Source organism: Salmo trutta, chromosome 4 (genome assembly GCF_901001165.1).
Source record: "Salmo trutta chromosome 4, fSalTru1.1, whole genome shotgun sequence".
NCBI classification, from domain to species: domain Eukaryota; kingdom Metazoa; phylum Chordata; class Actinopteri; order Salmoniformes; family Salmonidae; genus Salmo; species Salmo trutta.
The window spans coordinates 52803562-52827667 of NC_042960.1; the positions used below are offsets into that span (position 1 = coordinate 52803562).

The 24106-nt window shown below is 42.7% G+C and overlaps 1 protein-coding gene across 4 annotated transcripts in view; it reads left to right on the forward strand.

The window, feature by feature from the left end:
- Positions 1 to 24106, forward strand: part of LOC115192595 (guanine nucleotide-binding protein subunit alpha-11) — a 70815-nt gene that overhangs the window by 35946 nt on the left and 10763 nt on the right. For 3 of the 4 annotated variants that reach the window (XM_029751272.1, XM_029751273.1, XM_029751274.1), the window contains 2 exons: positions 19630 to 19814; positions 21019 to 21173. In XM_029751272.1, coding sequence (XP_029607132.1) covers positions 19630 to 19814; positions 21019 to 21173 — 340 coding nt within the window. Of the gene's footprint in view, positions 1 to 19629; positions 19815 to 21018; positions 21174 to 23457; positions 23587 to 24106 lie in introns of all 4 variants that reach the window. The other variant, XM_029751275.1, reaches the window with a different exon arrangement.

Below are 24106 nucleotides of genomic sequence, written 5' to 3' on the forward strand. Positions count from 1 at the left end.
AATAACTGATTCGATAAATTGATATAAGTGCGACGCATAAGTTTATATATGAATGGCCTACATGTAGCCTATCAACTCTGTGATTGCTTTTGTTTGTTTTGTGCGTATGAATTGATCAGTAAAAAATATTGAGCCTATTTAATGCAACCCTTGCTGTTAATAGACCGCAAAGCAGCATACAACTGACCTTTTAAAAAAAAAAATATGCATCTATAGTGCAATTGCACTGTTTAGCTCACATTTGAAGCCTGGGGGATTTTAGCACGTACTGCGGATCGCTAAAATATCCTAATGATTATGATCACACTTCCTTAATTCAAGTATTATGGCGACACTATAGGAAAGATGGTTTAGAAACTTGGAATCACCTGGACATTTTGAAATACTGTATATTCACGCCTAGATGCCTAGAATTAAAAACCTCCAGGCTCCCATCGTAACTGTCAATTTGTTGGGAAAAAAATCAAGAATTACAGGGGTCAGTTTAGAAAAACATAATCCTGCCCGAATCGTCCTCTGGAATCCTGGACATTCTGGAGTAACAATTACAACCAACGTTCTCTAGTAATACTAGTCCAGTGCGAATAGGTCTTTGGTCACGTGCAGTCGATGCATACATTGGTCAGGTAAAGAGAGCAAGGGTTGAGTGAATATGACATGTTTTTCCTAAACAAATTAGGGATTTAAGTGACAACTTTTCAGTCAGTAATGGCTGTAATTGTGTTTCAGCAACAATGACAGCACGATAAACACTTTGTTATGTGGTGGTTGCTGCAGCAGGGAGCAGAGCAAGACAATGGGTGCTAGTCAGTCACTTACTGTCTTTTTTTTTCTTTCTTTTTTAACACAGCGCACCAAGTCTGAGCCCAGCCCGCGCAATCAAATCATTTGCTGGTCGGACTCCCTCTAGTCATTTGTGTGTCTTAATTATTTAATCAAACTGTGTGCTTAAAGCATCCGACAAGCTCAGTGAATATAGTTGATTAAAAACACATAGGATGTGTCAATATATGGAAGAATGCACATTAAATATTGACCAATCAATTGGTTGAAAGAACAGACGACTCTTAGTCAACCAAGATTTTTTGTTGTTGTCTGGGACAGCCCTAGTTGTGTGACACAACTGCACTTTTTAGTGGCCTTTTATTGCCCCCAGCACAAGGTGCACCTGTGTAATGATCGTGCTGTTTAATCCGCTTCTTGATATGCCACACCTGTCGGATGGATAGATTATTTTGGCAAAGGAGAAATGCTCACTAACAGTGATGTAAACAAATTTGTACACAAACTGAGAGAAACAAGATTTTTGTGCGACAGGAACATTTCTGGGTTCTTTTATTTCAGCTCATGAAACATGGGACTAACCCTTTACATGTTGTGTTAATATGTTAGTTCAGTATAGTTATAACCTGTGTTTGACTGCTCTGTTGGTTGAGCAAACAGTGATATTGACACACCCCGAGTTTCGTCAGTTCTGTGCCAGCTTGTGAAAGCCTTAACCAGATAACCCTCTCCTATGTCACTCCCAGACATGGCATTGCTGCACACTTGTGTATCCCTGTCTGATCCTCCCTATTGGATCTAAGGTGAGTGAGTCTATCCAAATGTTAAATTCATTAGGATTATGATGATGCTATGATACCAAAACACTATTACACGACATGTAAGATATGGGGCTAGGCCACCCCTTGTGGCCTAGAAAGGCCTAAACCTTTAAGACCGTGTCTGATGTGTGTCTGTCTGCGTTGTCAGGCGTCACCAGCGTGGGCTTCGCTTGCTCAGTCCCTGTGTTGCTTTCTCTGAGTTCCAGAGAGAGAAGTTAGACGGTCGGAGCGCATTTAGATTAACCCAAGGAGAGATTGCAAAGCCCACTAGTCCTTTACCCAGTGGGTAATATATCTATTCCAGTACTGCTAGTTCTGATTAGATGGGAACCAAAATAGGCAAAATATTAATGGACATCTTAAGTCCTTTAGAAGGAAAAGATTGTTGGGAACGCTCTCCAACTGGAATAGAGCTGCTCTCCACAGAGATGCTCTCCCTCTCTGTCTCGCTCTGCCCACTCAGTGGATACTCAGATTACTCCTCTGATTTCAGTCAGCGGAACAAACAGAATCTGCTAAAGACAGACGAATCTACCCGGATGGCAATTTCTCCTCTGACCCACTCCCTCCCTCCTACCCTCCTGATGCTTATCATTTTGTGAGAGGCACGGGAGAAATGACTGTAATTTGGTCTTGTCGTAAGGCTGCAGCCTGTAGGATCCATGTCCAGGGCCTGAGGAAATGCCTTGGCAGCGAGTGGTGAGGCCGGAGCTGCATCTTAAGTCTTAAACAGAGGCTAGGTGAATATGGAGGATGTCTACCAATTTGGTTTCGCCTGTCTAGTTCTTTGACCTTAGTGCATATGAAGGAAAGGAGACAAAAAGAGGACAACGGAAGACTATTGAGATGCAGGCTACCTAGTGCCTACAAGTCTGCTCCACGCAGGCAGGGACAGGAAGCAGCCTTGACCAAGCTGCTGCTGATACACCAGCACAGACAAAGAGGGGGAGGAGGGACTGGGGGAGGGAGGGATCATCTTGTGACAGGGTCACGGGAAATGAATAAGGAAGAATTGTATATATCAGTACTGCAAAACTTGTTTGGAGCAGCTGTCCAACATCGAGACGGGAATCTTAAATGCAAATCTCCGCGGCCGGGTGGGTCCCCAAGTGTTAGGGTTTTGAGTTCCTTTTAAACCTGGCCTGCTAACCGCCAAACCCATTGAAGTCTCCCTGTGAACACAGCCTGGGGCCTCGTATCCAGCCAGTGTCCCGATGACATTCTGGCTGCCTCATCACATCGCATGGGAACATTATGGGAATAATTTACTCCTCTACTCTGTCAAACTTTCTGCAGTTTTTTTCTCCTCAGTCAGGAAGCCAACCGCAGCCTCAAGTTATTGCCCTCCATTAGTTTGGAAAAGCATCCCTTTGCCTTCAGCTACCACCACAAAATGAAATGGATCTGTTTTGACTGATTATTATCACTCCGAGCTCATGGTTATCAGAGAGGTTGACGCCCGGTTGTGTGGTTAGGCATGACGCGTCTCTGCTTCTCTAATCTCTGTTAACCCAGAAGTAAAATTTTGCGTAATTTGGTCAACTGTGTGAGTAACTTCTGTGCTCATAAGTGTTAGAAATTGAGAGAACTGGCAACTGTCTCCACCATCACACAATAATCCTTCCTCCTGATTCGTTTGATTGCTCATGCCTTGTCCAGTTCTTCTAATCGCTGACTCACACAGTACCTGATATGACATCTGAACATTTTTACTAGGTCCCTTCACTTCCCTCCCCGTCTCACTGGGCTGCCTCCAGGGTTCCGTTGAGTATCTGAGGTTCCTCTTCATTCAGTAGGATTCAGTGAGAGAGAGCGGTTTCAAGGATAGTGCTCGTGTGAGGCTAATTGTGGCCCTCTCATTGAAGTCAGACCATCTGTAGGAAACACTGTCTAGCCTGAAAACAAGTTAACTGAGGAGCAGAGCTTCTCTCTGAGGAAGACAAACTCCAGTCAGGGCTTTGACACACCAATGCAGCTTTATCACAGAGGGGAGAGTAGAGGTCGACCGATTATGATTTTTCAACACCGGTACCGATTATTGGCGGACCAAAGATGCCGATTTAATCGGCCGATTTTTTTTTTTTTTTAAATTTATTTATTTGTAATAATAACAATTACAACAATACTGAATGAACACTTATTTTAACTTTAATATAATACATCAATAAAATCAATTTAGCCTCAAATAAATAATGAAACATGTTCAATTTGGTTTAAATAATGCAAAAACAAAGTGTTGGAGAAGAAAGTAAAAGTGCAATATGTGCCATGTAAGAAAGCTAACGTTTAAGTTCCTTGCTCAGAACATGAGAAAGTTGGTGGTTCCTTTTAACATGAGTCTTCAATATTCCCAGGTAAAAAGTTTTAGGTTGTAGTTATTATAGGAATTATAGGACTATTTCTATACGATTTGTATTTCATATACCTTTGACTATTGGATGTTCTTATAGGCACTTTAGTATTGCCAGTGTAACAGTATAGCTTCTGTCCCTCTCCTCGCTCCTACCTGGGCTCGAACCAGGAACACATCGACAACTGCCACCCTCGAAGCAGCGTTACCCATGCAGAGCAAGGGGAACAACTACTCCAAGTCTCAGAGCGAGTGATGTTTGAAACACTATTAGTGCGCACCCCGCTAACTTGCTAGCCATTTCACATCGGTTACACCAGCCTAATCTCGGGAGTTGATAGGCTTGAAGTCATAAACAGCGCAATGCTTGAAGCACAGTGAAGAGCTGCTGGCAAACGCACAAAAGTGCTGTTTGAATGAATGCTTACGAGCCTGCTGGTGCCTACCATCGCTCAGTCAGACTGCTCTATCAAATCATAGACTTAATTATAACATAATAACACACAGAAATACGAGCCTTTGATCATTAAAATGGTCGAATCCGGAAACTATCATTTCGAAAACAAAACGTTTATTCTTTCAGTGAAATACGGAACCGTTCCGTATTTTATCTAACGGATGGCATCTCTAAGTCTAAATATTGCTGTTACATTGTACAACCAATTCTGGCAAGTTAATTATGGCCTTTGTTAGGAATAAATGGACTTCACACAGTTCGCAATGAGCCAGGTGGCCCAAACTGCTGCATATACCCTGACTGCTTGCATGGAACGCAAGAGAAGTGACAATTTCCCTAGTTATAAGAAATTCATGTTAGCAGGCAATATTAACTAAATATGCAGGTTTAAAAATATATACTTGTGTATTGATTTTAAAGAAAGGCATTGATGTTTATGGTTAGGTACATTGGTGCAACAGTGCTTTTTTCACAAATGCGCTTGTTAAATCATCACCTGTTTGTCGAAGTAGGCTGTGATTCAATGAGAAATTGTTATATGCATCTGTTATATGCAACGCAGGACACGCTAAAGCATACAGCACTACAACACACACACACTATATGTGTGTGTGTGTGTGTGTGTGTGTGCTGTTATTGCGAAGTAGAAAAGAACAGAACAGAACCGGACCGCCGAGTGCTCAAGCGCTTAAATAACACTCACTACAGATTTCCAAACTGCCTCTGGAAGCGATGTCAGAACTGTTCGTCGGGAGCTTCATGAAATGGGTTTCCATGGCCGTACAGCCGCACACAAGCCTAAGATCACCATGTGCAATGCCAAGCGTCAGCTAGAGTGGTGTAAAGCTCGCCGCCATTGGACTCTGGAGCAGTGGAAACATGTTCTCTGGTGTGATGAATCACCCTTCACCATCTGGCAGTCCAATGGGTGAATCTGGATGCCAGGAGAAGGCTACCTGCCCAACTGCATAGTGCCAACTGTAAGGTTTGGTGGAGGGATATATATATATATAATAGTCTGGGGCTGCTTTTTTCATGGTTCGGGCCCCTTAGTTCCAGTGAAGGGAAATCCTAACACAACAGCATACAATGACATTCTAGACGATTCTGTGCTTCCAACTTTGTGGCAACAGTTTGGGGAAGGCCCTTTCCTGTTTCAGCATGACAATGCCCCCGTGCACAAAGCGAGGTTCATGCAGAAATGGTTTGTCGAGATCAGTGTGGAAGAACTTGACTTGCCGGCACAGAGCCCTAACCCAATCCAACACCTTTGGGATGAATTGGGACGCCGACTGCGAGCCAGGCCTAATCGCCCGACCTCACTAATGCTCTTGTGGCTGAATGGAAGCAAGTCCCTGCAGCAATGTTCCAACATCTAGAGGAAAGCCTTCCCAGATAAGTGGAGGCTCTTATACCATCAAAGGGTGGACCAACTCCATATTAATGCCCATGATATTGGAATAAGATGTTTGACGAGCAGGTGTCTACATAGTTTTAGTCATGTAGTGTACACACGCACACATTATATGCCTACTGATTATTCTTTTATTAGAGGCCGTAAAAAATAATTCCTGATTAAATATGAGGCCCTGGTTGGCACATGGTCAAAATGGACAATGTCTTAAAAATAAAGGCTTATGTCCTCAATCCGTCCACCTAACACTAGGCCTATCCTTTGTTAGCCTATGTTTTTTTTTGTTTTTTTTTCTCAGTGCAGGAAATGGCATAGTTTCGAACGGTAGCTACTATCTGAAGAACTTGAGACTTTGACAATTTATAGGGCCTTCCTCTGACACCGCCTGGTATAGAGGTCCTGGATGGCTGGAAGCTTGGCCCCAGTGATGTCCTGGGGCGTTCGCACTACCCTCTGTAGGCCGAGCAGTTGCCAAACCAGGCAGTGATGCAACCAATCAGGATGCTCTCGATTGGTGCAGCTGAAGAACCTTTTGAGAATCTGAGGACCCATGCCAAATCTTTTCAGTCTCCTGAGGGGGAATAGGTTTTGTCGTGCTCTCTTCACAACTTTCTTGGTGTGCTTGGACCATGTTAGTTTGTTGGTGATGTGGACACCAAGGAAATTGAAGTTCTCAACGTGCTCTACTACAGCCCCATCGACGAGAATGGGAACGTGCTTGGTCCCCCTTTTCCTGTAGTCCACAATCATCTCCTTTTGTCTTGATCACGTTGAGGGAGAGGTTGTTGTCCTGACACCACACTGCCAGGTCTCAGACCTCCTCCCTATAGGCTGTCTTGTCGGTGATCAGGCCTACCACTGTTGTGTCATTGGAAAACTTAATGATGGTGTTGGAGTCGTGCCTGGCCATGCAGTCATGAGTGAACAGGGAGTACAGGAGGGGACTGAGCATGCACCCCTGAGGAGACCCTGTGTTGAGGATCAGCGTGGTTGATGTGTTGTTACCTACCCTTATCAACTGGGGGCGGCCCGTCAAGAAGTCCAGGATCCAGTTGCAGAGAAAGGTGTTTAGTCCCAGGGTCCTTAGCTTATTGATGAACTTTGAGGGCACTATGGTGTTGAATGCTGAGCTGTAGTCAATGAATAGCATTCTCACATAGGTGTTCCTTTTGTCCAGGTGGGAAAGGGCAGTGTGGAGGACAATCGAGATTGCATCATCTGTGGATCTGTTGGGGCGCTATGCAAATTGGAGTGGGTCTACAGTTTCTGGGATGATGGTGTTGTGAGCCATGACCAGCCTTTCAAAGCACTTCATGGCTACAGATGTGAGTGCTACAAGTCAGTAGTAATTTAGGCAGGTTACCTTAGTGTTCTTGGGCACAGGCACTATGGTGGTCTGCTTAAAATATGTTGGTATTACAGATTCGGACAGGGAGAGGTTGAAATGTCAGTGAAGACACTTGCCTGTTGGTCAGCGCATGCTCGCAGTACATGTCCTGGTAATCCGTCTGGCCCTGAGGCCTTGTGAATGTTGACCTGTTTAAAGGTCTTACTCACAATGGCTGCGCAGAGCAAGATCACAGTCTTCCGGAACAGCTGGTGCTCTCATGCACTGTTTGTGTTATTTGCCTCAAGGCGAGCATAGAAGTAGTTTAGCTCATCTGGTAGGCTCGTGTCACTGGGCAGCGCTCGGCTGTGCTTCCCTTTAGTCTGTAATGGTTTGAAAGCCCACTGCTTGCCTGTCTTGCTGCTCGGGCTTCTGAGATCTGAAAGGAGCCGCAGCAGCCACCATGCAGCCAAGTCTACGGAGACAAAGAGAACAGATGTTAATGGGCTATTTCATGTTGCTCCCCAGCCTGGCATGTGTGCAACAATGGCAGAACAAACAGGGTGAGCGGGTAGCACTCAACACTAAAGAGAGGCAGAAGGACAGTGGGAGGGAGAGAGTGGAGGAAAGGATGGGTATTGAAGAGGAGACTATGTAGAGGGAGAAAGGAGGAGAACAGAGAGCGAGGAGAGCTGCTGAAGCGGTGGAGACATTCTCGGTACTGGGAGTGGAGAGGATGGCTTGTTGGAGTGGGTGAAGGACCGACCCTGCCCACCACACGTTTTCATTTGATGAGGCTTTCCTGACAGGTGCGGCGGTTTCCGTCATATGGATTCTAAATCTCTGTGGGAATGGGGGTGTCTGGTTTGAAGCATGTCTGTTTTATGAAAATATATTCCAAAATATTTGATATTTTATGCTGTGTCCACTGAACTGACATGAATGATAGTTGCTGACACTGATGTTCAGATGAAGGGAATTCTATAATACCCAGTGGCCCTCAACTCAAACAGTGGTGTGAAGCCTACTGTAGCTGCTGGCAAAGTAATTAAAAACGTATACGTTATCACACCAGTCAGGATGCAATTTTTCAGTGCTACTGTTTTTGCAATGTAATGTTGTATAAAACAAAATCAGACAACCCAATAGTAAAATAGTTTACCTAGTCAGCTTGTTTGTTTTATGTGAGAGATTCTTCTCGCTGTGTATTCAAGTTACAATAGGGAGGGAAACATTCAATATGCAATTGCGGGATTAAACTTTTGAAAGCAGTTTTGGAAAATCTATTAAAGACTTTTGGACTTTGTTAAAAAAATTGGGCTCCCAGTTTTTTCCCCCATTGCTACCATTTTATTTATTTACTCCTTCAATTGTGCAAGTGGCAGCGTTTTACAAATTCAGTTACTACCGGAGTTTCAAGCATTGTTTAGAAGCAGCTGCACAACAATAGTGATGCGTCGTTCATGAACGAAAGGCTTTTTTAATTTTTATTAAGTTTCTTTTTGGGGAATGTCGGGAACCAAATAGCCTATGTGAAAGAGCTGTTCATTTGGCTCCCTGATTTGCATACTTGTAATATAGCTTTTTTACTCCAGACATCGATTATCTGCAGATAAATTGTAAAAACATTCTCTGGTAATTCCTAAGTGCAGGAACAATATAATGAGGTGAGAGCCTCATTCTGTTCCACGCTAATTTTTTCAGTGTGTACATTTTTTGTTGTTGCAAGGCATCTAATTTTGTCAGGTAAAAATTTCACCATCTGACATAATGGTAGGCAATGTTTTAGGCTTTACATTTACATTTGTTTTTCATGTTCTAAGACTGAACGAAAAGCTGTTTGAAAGCGAAATGGTCCGGCTCACAGAAAAGACTCAGAATGCCATCGCTACCCAACAGAGCTCAAAGGGGACAGTGGCGTCTTAAAAGGGCAATGACATACTTTGTAGTAGAAACCCCAAAAATCAAATTTTTCAAGTGAATAACAATTATACATTTTATATATTTAGAATAAAATTACTAATAATCACAATCAGGATGTGTCCAATGGGGTAAATGCAGATGGACAAACCCCATGCTTCAGCTTACAGTGCATTCGGGGTGTTTTCAGACCACTTTTTCCACATTTTATGTTTACATCCTTATTCTAAAATTGATTAATTGTTTTTCGCTCATCTACACACACTACCCCATGAGGACAAAGCGAAAACAGGTTTTACATTTTTTTGCAAATCTATTTACCGTAATTTCCGGACTATTAAGCGCACCTGAATATAAGCCGCACCCACTGAATTTAAAAAAAAATATTATTTTGAACATAAATAAGCCGCACGTCTAAGCCGCAGGTGCCTACCGGTACATTGAAACAAATTAACTTTACACAGGCTTTAACGAAACACGGCTTGTAACAAAAATAAATAGGCTTTAACGAAACACGGCTTGTAACCAAAAAAATAATAATTGCAGTAAACAGTAGCCTACCAAGAAAGTCATTGGTCACTATCTTCCTCCTCCTGTGCACTGAAACCATCTCCTTCGGTGTCGGAGTTGAATAGCCTCAGAATTGCTTAATCCGATATTGGATCGTTTTCATTGTCGCTCTCGTCACTTTCATCCGGAGGCAAATCCCCCGCTGAGCCCTCTTCAACACGCAGCAGTCCAGCCTTTCGAAACCAGTTGATGATAGTGGATTTTTTGACAATGCTCCACGCTGTCAGGACCCACTGGCAGACTTGACCATAAATTGCTCTTCGCATGCGGCCCGTTTTAGTGAAGGATTTCTCCCCACTTGTCATCCAAGCCTCCCACTGAACACAGAGCGGCACCTTAAATGCACGATTTACACTGATGTTGAGTGGCTGCAAATACTTTGTTGTGCCCCCAGGAATCAGGGTGACAAAATGACTACCGTAATCAGAATGATGGGAAGTTTGAGAGCGCTCGATTTAATCTAAACAGTAAACAAAGCTGTTTGACCTTAACCCGTTCGGCAATTTCATTGGTCTAATGAAAGCTTCATGCCGCCAAAAAACTGAGCACGTCACAGAATGTGTTTTTTCTTTTTGAGAAAAAATAATTTAAAGCGGGAAAAATCCATATATTAGCTGCGTCATTGTTTAAGCCGCGAGGTTCAAAGCCTGGGAAAAAAGTTGCTGCTTATAGTCCAGAAATTACGGTAAAATAAAAAAACAGAAACCTTATTTACATAAGGATTCAAACCCCTTGTTGTGAGACTCAAAATTGAGCTCAGGTGCATCCTGTTTCTATTGATCATCCTTGAGTTTCTACACCTTGGAGTCCACTTGTGGTAAATTCAATTGATTGGACATGATTTAGAAAGGCAAATACTTGTCCTATGTAAGGTCCCACAGTTGACAGTGCATGTCAGAGCAAGAACCAAGCCGTGAGGTCAAAGCAATTGTCCATAGAGCTCCGAGACAGGATTATCGAGGCACAGATCTGTGGAAGGGTAACAAAATAATGTCTGCAGCGTTGAAAGTCCCCAAGAACACAGTTGCCTCCATCATTCTTAAATAGAAGAAGTATAGAACCACCAAGACTCTTCCTAGGCCAAACTGAGCAATTGTGGGAGAAGGGCCTTGGTCAGGGAGGTGACCAAGAACCCGATGGTCACACTGACAGAGCTCCAGAGTTCTTCTGTGGAGATGGGAGAACCATCCAGAAGGACAACCATCTCTGCAGCACTCCATCAATCAGGCCTTTTATGATAGTGACCATACAAAAGCCAGTAAAAGGCACATGACAGCTCTCTTGGAGTTTGCCAAAAGGCACCAAAAGACTCTCAAACCATGAGAAACAAGATTCTCTGGTCTGATGAAACCAAGATTGAACTCTTTGGCCTGAATGCCAAGCGTCACGTTTGGAGGAAACCTGGCACCATCCCTACCGTGATTCATGGTGATGGCAGCATCATGCTGTGTGGATGTTTTTCAGCGGCAGGGACTGGGAGACTAGTCAGGATCAAGGGAAAGATGAACAGAGCAAAGTACAGAGAGATACTTGATGAAAACCTGCTCCAGAGTGCTCAGGACCTTAGACTGGGGCGGCGGTTCAAACACTGAACACACAGCCAAGACAATGCAGGAGTGACTTAGGGACTACTCTCTGAATGTCCTTGAGTGGCCCAGCTAGAGCCTGGACTTGAACCTGATTAAACATCTCTGGAGAGACCTGAAAATAGCTGGGTAGCAACACTCCCTATCCAACCAGACAGAGCTTGAGAGGATCTGCACAGAAGAATGGGAGAAACTCCCCAAATACAGGTGTGCCAAGCTTGTAGCATCATACCCAAGAAGACTCGATGCTGTAATTGCTGCCAAAGATGCTTCAACAAAGTACTGAGTAAAGGGTCTGAATACTTATGTAAATGTGATATAACCTATTTTTGCTTTGTCATTATGGGTTATTGTGTGTAGATTGATGAGGGGGGGGGGAAAACAATGTAATCAGTTTTAGAATAAGGCTGTAACGTAACAATGTGTAAAACGTCAAGGGGTCTGAATTCTTTCCGAAGGTACTGTAACTAGGAATAAAGTGGCCTATTCTGCCCTTGAATTGAGTTCCCATGCAAAACTAGACGGATAGCTAACAACTAAGTCTTCAATAAAACTCCCAAGGCGTGACTTTTCTTGAATTAATATATTGACAACATTTGTTGTGAAACTGCAAAATACAGAAAAGAATATACTTTAGTATTCAATTCACATCGACATACTGTAGCTGTACATTATACATTTCAAGATGAAGTTGCATAAATTCAAAGCACATGCTAAGGTACCATGTATCTGGCATGATGCCAAACCATATAACTAATTGTTACTCAATTGGTAATTGGCTAACTCTTTTAATTACTCTAATAATGTGCAACCACCTCTGTACAATAAAGCATATTACACTAGAAACATTAACAAAACTTCAGTATTGTATGTTTTACAATTCGTTTACATGACACACGAGCAAAGTAATACAGCTCACGGCATACATAAAAGGCAAGGCAATTTGTGTGAGTAAATGCAACCAACTAACATTGATAAGTAAGCAATTCTATCAATAATAAGATTATCATCACTAGCAATATGCTTGAATCGAACTTACAAACAAATATTTTCCGAGGCTCAAGCGTGACAAGAAATAACTGCGCTGAAAGACAGTCTTTCTAAATACCAGAAAGCTCCACTAGGGGGCGATAAACACAATGGAACACAATGAAATCCATCTTAACCACTGTAATAAAATAATCTGTTACCTTCTAACAGGATGGCAGCACATGGCCGATAGTAAACAGTAGCAGCAACATATGTGATGAGTCAAAAGTTATTGCAAAAATCACTGCAGATAGTTAACCAAATTGCTACCCGGACTATTTAATTAATTATTTAGCAGTCATAGCTTGGGGGTAGAAACTGTTCAGGGTCCTTTAGGTTCCTGACTAGGTGCATCGGTATCGCTTGCCGTGGCAGTAGTAGAGAGAACAGTCTATGACATGGGTGGTTGAAGTCTGACAATTTTGAGGACCTTCCTCTGACACGGCCTGGTATAGAGGTCCTGGATGGCAGGGAGCTTGGCCCGAGTGATCAAATGAAATTTATTTATATAGCCCTTCGTACATCAGCTGATATCTCAATGTGCTGTACAGAAACCCAGCCTAAAACCCCAAACAGCAAGCAATGCATGTGAAAGAAGCACGGTGGCTAGGAAAAACTCCCTAGAAAGGCCAAAACCTAGGAAGAAACCTAGAGAGGAACCAGGCTATGAGGGGTGGCCAGTCCTCTTCTGGCTGTGGCGGGTGGATATTATAACAGAACATGGTCAAGATGTTAAAATGTTCATAAATGACCAGCATGGTCAAATAATAATAATCATAGTAGTTGTCGAGGGTGCAACAAGTCAGCAACTCAAGAGTAAGTGTCAGTTGGCTTTTTCATAGCCGATCTTTGAGAGTATCTCTACCGCTCCTGCTGTCTCTAGAGAGTTAAGAACAGCAGGTCGGGGACAGGTAGCACGTCCGGTGAACAGGTCAGGGTTCCATAGCCGCAGGCAGAACAGTTGATGTACTGGACTGTCCTCGCTACCCTCTGTAGCACCTTGCGGTCGTACCAAGCAGTGATGGAGCCAGTCAAGATGCTCTCAATGGTGCAGCTGTAGAACTTTTTGAGGATCTGAGAGCCCATGCCAAATTTTTCAGCAAATGTAATCATGGTGTTGAAGTCGTTCGCAGCCACGCAGTCGTAGGTGAACAGTACAGGAGCGGACTAAGCACGCACTGCTTAAGGGCACCCTTGTTGAGGGTCAGCGTGGCGAATGTGTTGTTGCCTTCCCTGTGTTGCCTACCCTCACCTGCGTCCCGTCAGGAAATCCAGGATCCAGTTGCAGAGGGAAGTGTTTAGTCCCAGAGTCCTTATCTTAGTGATGAGCTTGGAGGGCACTCTGGTGTTGAATGCAGATCTGTTAATGAACAGCATTCTCACGTAGGTGTTCCTTTTGTCCAAGTGGAAAAGGGCAGTGTGGAGTGCAATAGAGATTGCGTCACCTGTGGATCTGTTTGGGCGGTATGCGAATTGGAGTGGGTATGGGGTTTCTGGGATGATGGTGTTGATGTGAGTCATGACCAGCCTTTCAGAGGATTTCATGGTTAGAGATGTGAGGGGTGATAGTCATTTGGACAGGTCACCTTAGTGTTCTTGGGCACAGGAAATATCGTTCTCTGCTTTAAACATGTAGGTATTACAGACTGGGTCAGGGAGAGGTTGAAAATGTCAGTGAAGACACTTGCCAGCTGGTCAGTGCATGTGCCGAGTATGTGACCTGGTAATCCATCTGTCCTTGTGAATGTTAAGCTCTTTAACCTCTCTGGCGCATGTGGGACGAACTCGTCCCACCTACGTAACAGCCACTGAAATCCAGTGGCGTGATTTTTGAATCGTTAGAAATACTATTACTTCAATTTCTCAAACATATGACTATTTTACAGCTATTTAAAGACAAGAATCTCGTTAATCTAACCCCACTGTCCGATTTCAAAAAGGCTTTACAACGAAAGCAAAACATTAGATTATGTCAGCAGAGTGCCCAGCCAGAAATAATCAGACACCCATTTTTCAAGCTAGCATATCATGTCACATAAACCCAAACCACAGCTAAATGCAGCACTAACCTTTTATGATCTTCATCAGATGACACACCTAGGACATTGTGTTATACAATACATGCATGTCTGTTCAATCAAGTTCATATTTATATCAAAAAACAGCTTTTTACATTAGCATGTGACGTTCAGAAAAAGCATAACCCCCGCAAACTTCCGGGGAATTTACTAACAGTTTGCTAAATTACTCACGATAAACGTTCACAAAAAGCATAACAATTATTTTAAGAATTATAGATACATTACTCCTCTATGCACTCGATATGTCCGATTTTAAAATAGCTTTTCGGAGGAAGCACATTTTGCAATAATCTAAGTACATAGCCCGGCATCACAGGGCTAGCTATTTAGACACCCACCCAGGTCAGCCTCCACCAAAATCACATTTCCTATAAGAAAAATGTTCTTACCTTGCTTGTTCTTCGTCAGAATACACTGCCAGGACTTCTACTTCAATAACAAATGTTGGTTTGGTCCCAAATAATCCATCGTTATATCCAAACAGCGACGTTTTGTTCGTGAGTTCTAGACACTATCAGAATGCTACATCATGGTCTCGCGCATGGCGCATTGGCGTGACAAAAAATGTCTAAATATTCCATTACCGTACTTCGAAGCATGTCAACCGCTGTTTAAAACCAATTTTTATGCCATTTATCTCGTAGAAAAGTGATAATATTCTGACCGGGAATATGCATTGAGCCTAAACAGCCGAATAAAATTTCTCCTCAGGAGCGAATCGTGCACGCGCCTCATTCAAAGGTCCTCTGAGCCGCCACTTGCCAAAGGCGATAATGTGTTTCAGCCTGAGGCTGCCTCGTCAACCTTCAGGTATTTCCCGGGTTCTGAGAGCCTATCGGAGCCCTGGGAATTGTCACGTTACAGCTAAGATCCTTACTTTTCAATAAACAGATGCAAGACGCATGACTCCTTGTCAGACAGGGTACTTCCTGCTTGAAACCTTGTCAGGTTTTTGCCTGCCATAGGAGTTCTGTTATACTCACAGACACCATTCAAACAGTTTTAGAAAATTCAGAGTGTTTTCTATCCAAACCTGAACAATAATATGCATATTCTAGCTTCTGAGTTGGTGTAGGAGGCAGTTAAAAATGGGCACATATTTTTTCCAAAATTCTCAATACTGCCCCCTATCCCAAACAGGTTAAAGGTCTTAATCACGTCGACCAAGGAGAGCATAATCACACTGTCATCTGGGATAGCTGATACTCACCAACGTTTGTAGCACCTTGCGGTCAGGTGCCTTGCAGTTGCCTTACTAAGCTGTGATGCTGTTAATGGTTCAGCTGTAGAACTGTGAGGATCTGAGGACCTTCTGCTGGGTACAATAAAAGGTCACTCAAAAATGTGCACACAGTACAATGCCACAGATATCTCAAGTTGAGGGAGCATGCAATTGGCATGCTGACTGCAGTAATGTTCCATAGAGCTGTTGCCAGAGAATTTAATGTTAATTTCTGTACCATAAGCCACCTCGAAAGTCGTTTTAGAGAATTTGGCAGTAAGCCGAACCGGCCTCAACAGCAGACCATGTGTAAGGCTGATACGCCAGCCTAGGACTTCAATATCTGTCTGTCTTTACCTGTGGGATCATCTGAGACCAGCAACCTGGACAGCTGATGAAACGGAGTATGCACAACCAAAGAATTTATGCACAAACTGTCAGAAACCGTCTCAAGGAAGCTCATCTGCATGGTTGTCATCCTCACCAGGGTTTTGACCTGACTGCAGTTTGGTGTCGTAACCGACTTCGGTGGGAAAATGCTCACATTCGATGTCCATTGGCACGCTGGAGAAGTGTGCTCTTCACGGATTAATCTGGGTTTCAACTGTTCGGGGCAGATGGCAGACAGCGTGTATGGTGTCATGTGGATGAGTGGTTTGGTGATGTCAACATTGTAAACAGAGTGCCCCATGGTGGGGTTATGGTATGGGCATGCATAAGCTACGAACAAGGAACACAATTGCATTTTATCAATGGAAATTTGAATGCAGAGATATCGTGACGAGATCCTGGGACCCATTGTCGTGCAATTCTTCCACCGCCTTCACCTCATGTTTTAGCATGATAATGCACGGCCGCATGTCGTAAGGATCTGTACACAATTCCTGGAAGCTGAAAAATGTCCCAGTTCTTTCATGGCCTGCATACTCAACAGACATGTCACCCATTGAGCATGTTTGGGATGCTCTTGATCGACGTGTTCCAGTTCCCGCCAATATATAGCAACTTCGCACAGCCATTGAAGAGTGGGACAACATTCCACAGGCCACAATCAACAGCCTGATCAAGTCAATGCAAAGGTAGATGCCGACTGATTTTCTGATCCACGCCCCTACTTTTTTAAAACGTGACCAACAGAAGCAGATCAGTATTGCCAGTTGTAAAAACGATGATGAATTTATTTTATTTGACTGATTTCCTTTTATGAACTATTACTCAGTAAAATCTTTTAAATTATTGCGTGTTGTGCTTATTTTTGTTCAGTGTAATATTTGAGTTGTGTTTTGTCGGTGCCACTGAGTAGGCTGATACCCCATTTCATAGGTAAGAGTGCAATATTAATATCCAATATGGACAATAGACTGACTGGGAAGGTTATTTTCCACAGTCATCAGTCCTGCAATAGGAGCTAATGTTAATATTTGTGTAAACTTTTGAGAATTGTTTTCTGTGGGTGTCAATGAGTATGCTGATACCCAGTTTCATCAATGCACAAGCCATAGGTAAGGCTGTACAGTGCATATAAACTCAGCAAAGAAAGAAACGTCCTCTCACTGTCAACTGCATTTATTTTCAGAAAACTTAACGTGTAAATATTTGTATGAACATAAGATTCAACAACTGAGTCATAAACTGAACAAGTTTCACAGACGTGACTAACAGTAATTTAATAATGTGTCCCTGAACAAAGGGGGGCTCAAAAGTAACAGTCAGTATCTGGTGTGGCCACCAGCTGCATTAAGTACTGCAGTGCATCTCATCCTCATGGACTGCACCAGATTTGCCAGTTCTTGCTGTGAGATGTTACCCCACTCTCCCACCAAGGCACCTGCAAGTTCCCGGACATTTCTGGGGGGAATGGCCCTAGCCCTCACCCTCCAATCCAACAGGTCCCAGACGTGCTCGATGGGATTGAGGTCCGGGCTCTTCGTTGGCCATGGCAGAACACTGACATTCCTGTCTTGCAGGAAATCACGCACAGAACGAGCAGTATGGCTGGCAGCATTGTCATGCCAGAGGGTCATGTCAGGTTGAGCCTGCAGGAAGGGTACCACATGAGGGAGGAGGATGTCTTCCCTGTAACGCACAGTGTTGAGATTGCCTGCAATGACAACAAGCTCAGTCCGATGATGCTGTGACACACCGCCCCAGACCTTGACGGACCTTCCATCTCAAAATCGATCCCGCTCCAGAGTACAGGCCTCGGTGTAATGCTCATTCCTTCGTCGATAAACGCGAATCCGACCATCACCCCTGGTGAGACAAAACCGCGACTCGTCAGTGAAGAGCATTTTTTGACAGTCCTGTCTGGTCCAGCGACTGTAGGTTTGCAGCATGCCTAATGCACGTTCACGCAGATGAGCAGAGAGCCTGGGCATCTTTCTTTTGGTGTTTTTCAGAGTCAGTAGAAAGGCCTCTTTCGTGTCCTAAGTTTTCATAACTGTGACCTTAATTGCCTACTGTCTGTAAGCTGTTAGTGTCTTAACAACCTTTCCACAGGTGCATGTTCATTAATTGTTTATGGTTCATTGAACAAGCATGGGAAACAGTGTTTAAACCCTTTACAATGAAGATCTGAAGTTATTTGGATTTTTACGAATTATCTTGGAAAGACAGCGGGCGGGGTAGTGCTCTAATACTTAAACGTTCTTTACACTTGCTATTTTATGTGTAGACTCAACATTCTCAAATTTACCATTGTTGGACACAACCGTTAGAAATGTCTATATAAATATACAAAAGGTTTGGGACCTGCACTGGGACAGTCTTTCACAACTTCCTTCACTCTCCATGATGAGCGCTGCTATTCTATGGTGCCTGATTCATTTAGTCTCAGGTCTGTAGTAGTATGTGTGGGCATCGGGAATGTCTGCACACAGTATAGGCCACCTGAGGCTGTTTCTCTGCACAAATCTCTTCAAGCACTTGTAGCATTATGCACCTGTAGCGTGTTACACTTGTAGCATTATGTGCTAAGCTTTAGGTCTCTTGGTAGAAAGGAAACTGGGTTGCCAGGGCAGAAGTTTCACCTGTGAGTGTGTGTCTGTGTTAGTGTGCCCACTAATCGTCTATGTAAAGTCTTTATTTTCCCCAGGGGGGCATTAATTTTGCAGAACATAGTAGAAACAATGTACAAATGTACAATAAATATACTAAAATACAATATGTCCAGCAATGTGTAGACAGGATAGCTAGAAAATATTTTTGGGGTCATTGTTTTGGCAATTCTCACATAAAAACGTCAGAATAGGGATGAAGCTTATTTGACATGCTTTTTACATTTGTATCACAAGCAATTTTGGGGAAAATCATGATGAAAGTGGCCATTTTAAAGTGCCCACCTTTTAGACCTATACATGCCTCCTGAAAGACCCTATGATCTGTGAACCGTACATGATACAGAAAATATATTGGTGTCCTTATACTCTTATAATGTTTACATATGGAATATGTCAATATAAAGAAAATATCAAGTTAACTTACTAAACATTAAATATCTCAAATGTACCCTTTTTATTTTGTTTATTTATTTTAAGACCTACTGTGTTGTTTTAAAGAATAAACTCTACAGTTATATCACATTTCCAGAGTGGGCTCTGCTAATTTTACTTCAATCTGAGATAACAAAAATATTTTTGGGCTATCCAGGCGTGGAATCGCCCTAAAGCAGGAATCCACATTAGGTGAAACTGCCACTTGCCTAGGAGCCTTTAATGTTTTTGTTTCGTTCATAAAAAGAGTAAAGGAGCATCCATCATTCATGGTAAAAAATTATAATAATCGGACATACCCTGCTGTTCAACTGCATGTGCAATGATGTCCGAGGGGAAAAAACGTGTTTGTTATTTCAACTAACTTCCTTGTAATTTTGCAAATGGACATGGCAGTTTCACAGCTATGGATTCGATCTTAAACATAGGGAGCCTGTATCTGCGCTGTGAGGGATACAACATATTTCTCTGTGGATAAAAGAGTACCGCAGTGTCTTGGATAGTGGACTACACTCTCAAACTGAATCCATTTGGGAGCCCCTGCTCTAATCTGTCCATTGTCCTGTCTGTCTACTCAGGCACTGGCGAGAGTGGCAAGAGCACATTCATCAAACAGATGCGCATCATCCATGGGACGGGCTACACTGACGAGGACAAAAGAGGCTTCACCAAGCTGGTGTATCAGAACATCTTCACCTCCATGCAGTCCATGATCCGGGCCTCCGAGACCCTCAAGATCCAGTACAAGTATGAACAGAACAAGGTGAGTCTGACTGGGGGTTAGGGAGAGGGGGTGGGGATTGGGGTCCACTCATTGGACAATGACCATATTGGTCAATGTATTTCATTATATATATCTAGAGGCTACATTAGGGATCACTAATAGGAGCAGCAAATGGTTAGTGGCCAGTCTTGGCAGATTTCTTTTGATTTTCCCATGATGACAAGCAGAGGCGCTGAGTTTGAAGGTAGGCCTTGAAATACATCCACAGGTACACCTCCAATTGACTCAAATGATGTCAATTAGCCTATCAGAAGCTTCTAAAGCCATAACATCATTTTCTGGAATTTTCCAAGCTGTTTAAAGGCACAGTCAACTTAGTGTTTGTAAACTTCTGACCCACTGGAATTGTGATACAGTGAATTATAAGTGAAATAATCTGTCTGTAAACAATTGTTGGAAATATTACTTGTCATGCACAAAGTAGATGTCCTAACTGACTTGCCAAAACTATAGTTTGTTAACAAGACATTTTTGGAGTGGTTGAAAAACGAGTTTTAATGACTCCAACCTAAGTGTATGTAAACTTCCGACTTCAACTGTATGCATGTAACTTGGCATTGAATGCAGATATCCATAGCAAGTGAAATGTATGTATTTGAATTAGGACTGGTGAACCAGAGGTGCACCCATCAGGACTTCTATAGCCTAGTCATAGTATAGCCTAGTCATAGTATAGCCTAGGAGGGGAATACTACTACAAAATCAGCTACTGACTAATTCTCTCCTGGCATTGTCTGAATTTTCATCCACTCATAGGACCGCTCACTGGCAACTGTTGGCTGGCAATCTCCGCATCGAATTGTCCAGCCACAGCTTTATATGTCCGCATCATCAAATGCAAACTGTATTCAAATAGACCATAAAAGTGGCTGTAAACCATGCCATAAAACATAATGGACTGCTACAGCTACTCCAATCTGCTCTGTCCAGGTACAGACACTAAGTCACTGCCGAGGAGAGGCCTGGATGTATCAATGGCAAGACAGTAGTCTGTCTTTAGGCCTAAATCTATCGATAATAGTCTGTACAAATGACCTAACATGTTCTGATTTTAACTTTGATCAGAATGCAGAAATGTCTAAATAATCCTGGAGCACTGTTACAGTGAGTGTGAGTGACGCTGTCCAACCTTTTACTCTTTTCCAACTGTTTCCCCTATCTGGTGTCCTCTTCCTCCCCCCAGTCCAACGCGCTGCTCGTGCGAGAAGTGGACGTGGAGAAGGTGTGTTCCTTCGAACAGCCCTACATCAGTGCAATAAAGATGCTTTGGACAGACCCTGGCATCCAGGAGGCCTACGACCGCAGACGCGAATATCAGCTCTCGGACTCAACCAAATAGTAAGTCTATTTCTGGCATACACACACAATAGCTACAGTGGTTAGAGATTGAAAGTGTTAGAATGAGAGAGATTGAGATTTTTAAATTGAAGAGAATGAGTTACCATAATAGTGAATATCGTCTCTCCCTGACTCTATTAAATAGTGTTTCGCAGGAGAAAGTGAAAGAGATTTAAAGAGACCAAAAGAAAGAGGAAAAAAACTGAGCGATGGAAAGAGGAAGAACAGACGGCAACGTTTCTCATCCTGCTCCACCTTAGTTCTATTTGAACTAACCTAACGAGACCTGAATTTCATGTTTGTTATGTAGAATTATAGGTCTGAATTTGTTCAACCCTAAAATGCAGAGTAAGCACTTTGTCACCATGACTAATGCTTATAGCTTTCCAGGGACAAAACACTTTGTTGTAATATGACTCAGAATCAATGTAGTGATTAGGCTACTCTGTATTTTTATGACTGATAAGGTTATCAGGACTGTAAAAATGAACCCAAATGTCCACATGGACCATTTTAGGATGTTATGTTACTTGGCCCTAAAGACTTGAGCTATTGTGATTCAGGCCCCCTAACAGGGTTAGTGATAATTGTTACAAACGGATACTGCCTACCGTTACTTTGTGAGGAGTAACAGGATACAGCTGTAATATATTAATGTACAGTGCCATAATTGTTTTTCACCACACAATACCCCATAATGACAAAGTGAAAACATGCTTTTAGAAATGTTAGCAAATGTATTGAACATTTAAGTACAGAAATATCTAATTTACGTAAGTATTCACACCCCTGAGTCAATACCTGTTAGAATCACCTTTGGCAGCGATGACAGCAGTGAGTCTTTCTGGGTAAGCCTCTTAACACCTGGATTATACAATATTTGCACATACTTTTTTTTATTCTTCTGTCAAGTTTGCTGTTGATCATGGCTAGACAGCCATTTTCAAGTCTTGCCACAGATTTTCATGCCTATTTTAAGTCAGAACTGTAACTAGGCCACTCAAGAACATTCAATGTCTTCTTGGTAAGCAACTCCAGTGTAGATTTGGCCTTATGTTTTAGGTTATTGTCCTGCTGAAAGGTAAATTCATCTTCCAGTGTCTGGTGGAAAGCAGACTGAACCAGGTTTTCTTCTAGGACTTTGCCTGTGCTAAGCTCCATTTGTTTATTTTCTATCCTGAAAATTCCCCAGTCCTTAACGATTACAAGTATACCCATAACATGATGCAGCCACCACTATGCTTGAAAATATGAAGAGTGGTACTCAGTAATGTGTTGTATTGGATTTTCTCCAAACATAACACTTTGTATTCAGGACAAAAAGTTAATTGCTTTGCCACATTTTTTTGCAGTATTACTTTAGTGCCTTGTTGCAAACAGGATGCATGTTTTGGAATATTTGTATTCTGTACAGGCCTTCTTTTCACTCTTGACATTTTAGGTTAGTATTGTGGAGTAACCACAATGTTGATCAATACTCAGGTTTCTCCTATCACAGCCATTAAACTCTGTCTGTTTTAAAGTCACTATTGGCCTCGAGGTGACATCTCTGAACAGTTTCCTTCCTCTCCGGCAACTGAGTTAGGAAGGATGTCTGTATTCTTGTAGTGACTGGGTCTATTGATACACCATCCAAAGTGTAATTAATAACTTCACCATGCTCAAAGGGATATTGAATGTCTGTTTTTTTTTTTTTACCCATCTACCAATAGGTGCCCTTTGTGAGGCATTCGAAAACCTCCCTGGTCTTTGTGGTTGAATCTGTGTTTGAAATTACTGCTCAACTGAGGGACCTTACAATTATCTGTATGTGTGGCGTACAGAGGTGAGGTAGTTATTAAAAAAATAATGTTAAACGCTGTTATTGCACACAGAGTGAGTTCCTGCAACATATTATTTTACTTGTTAAGCAACTTTCTACTGCTGAACTTATTTAGGCTTGCCATAAGGGACTGAAGACTTATTGACTTAAGACATTTCAGCTTTTCATTTTTAATTCATTTGTAAAAATTGAAAAACATAATTCCACTTTGACATTATGGTGTTGTGTGTGTGTAGGCCAGTGACTACATATCTTAATTAAATCAATTTCCAAATTCAGGCTGTAACACAACAAAATGTGGAAAAAGTCAAGGGGTGCAATGTATGTGATTATCTGTATGTATTTCTGTTTCCATGAGAAAGAGTGAGGGTGTGTGTATACCTGGTTTTTGTCTGCATGCATGTGTGCAGGTGATTGTGCAGCGTCAGGCACACGTGTCATGTGTCCACCTTCATTCTACAGTTACTTTAGAGATTTAGAGCGAATAGCGACCAAGGGGTACGTGCCCACTCAGCAGGATGTGCTGCGGGTTCGAGTGCCCACTACTGGCATCATTGAGTACCCTTTTGACCTGGAGAATGTAATCTTCAGGTACTGGTGTGAAGTGCTGCCTATACCTCCGCCACTATTCTAGCTCCACCTCACCCCCACTGCTGCTGGCCGCACAGCCCTGGGTCCTGGTAGCGTGCTCTCTGAGACTCCTTCCTATCAGCAGCTCTGAGTCTGTCTGAGGCCAAATCACTACTCCTAACTATAACCAAAAAAGGAAAAGGGGTATTTAGTCCAGATCTTATTGAACTTGCGGACTGCCTCAATTTGAACCCAATATAATGAAGGTTTTATGGGAAAAGTTTTGGGAAAAGCAAAACAAATGCAAGGTTTAACAGAGTCTCTGAAAGCTGCTATCAGGTACTGTACTCACTTTCTGGGAGATGATTGGGGGGATTAGTAGGTGGTAGAGGTGGCAGGTGAAGGGTCACCCCCCAGAGCTCTCAGGAATGGGTTCTCCTGTTTGGGACTGACTGGTCCACTTGCTTTGGAGGGGGGTATCTGCTGTAATGCTTCACTCTCTATCTCTGTCTCTCTTTGTCGTTCCTGTCTCTCTCTCTCC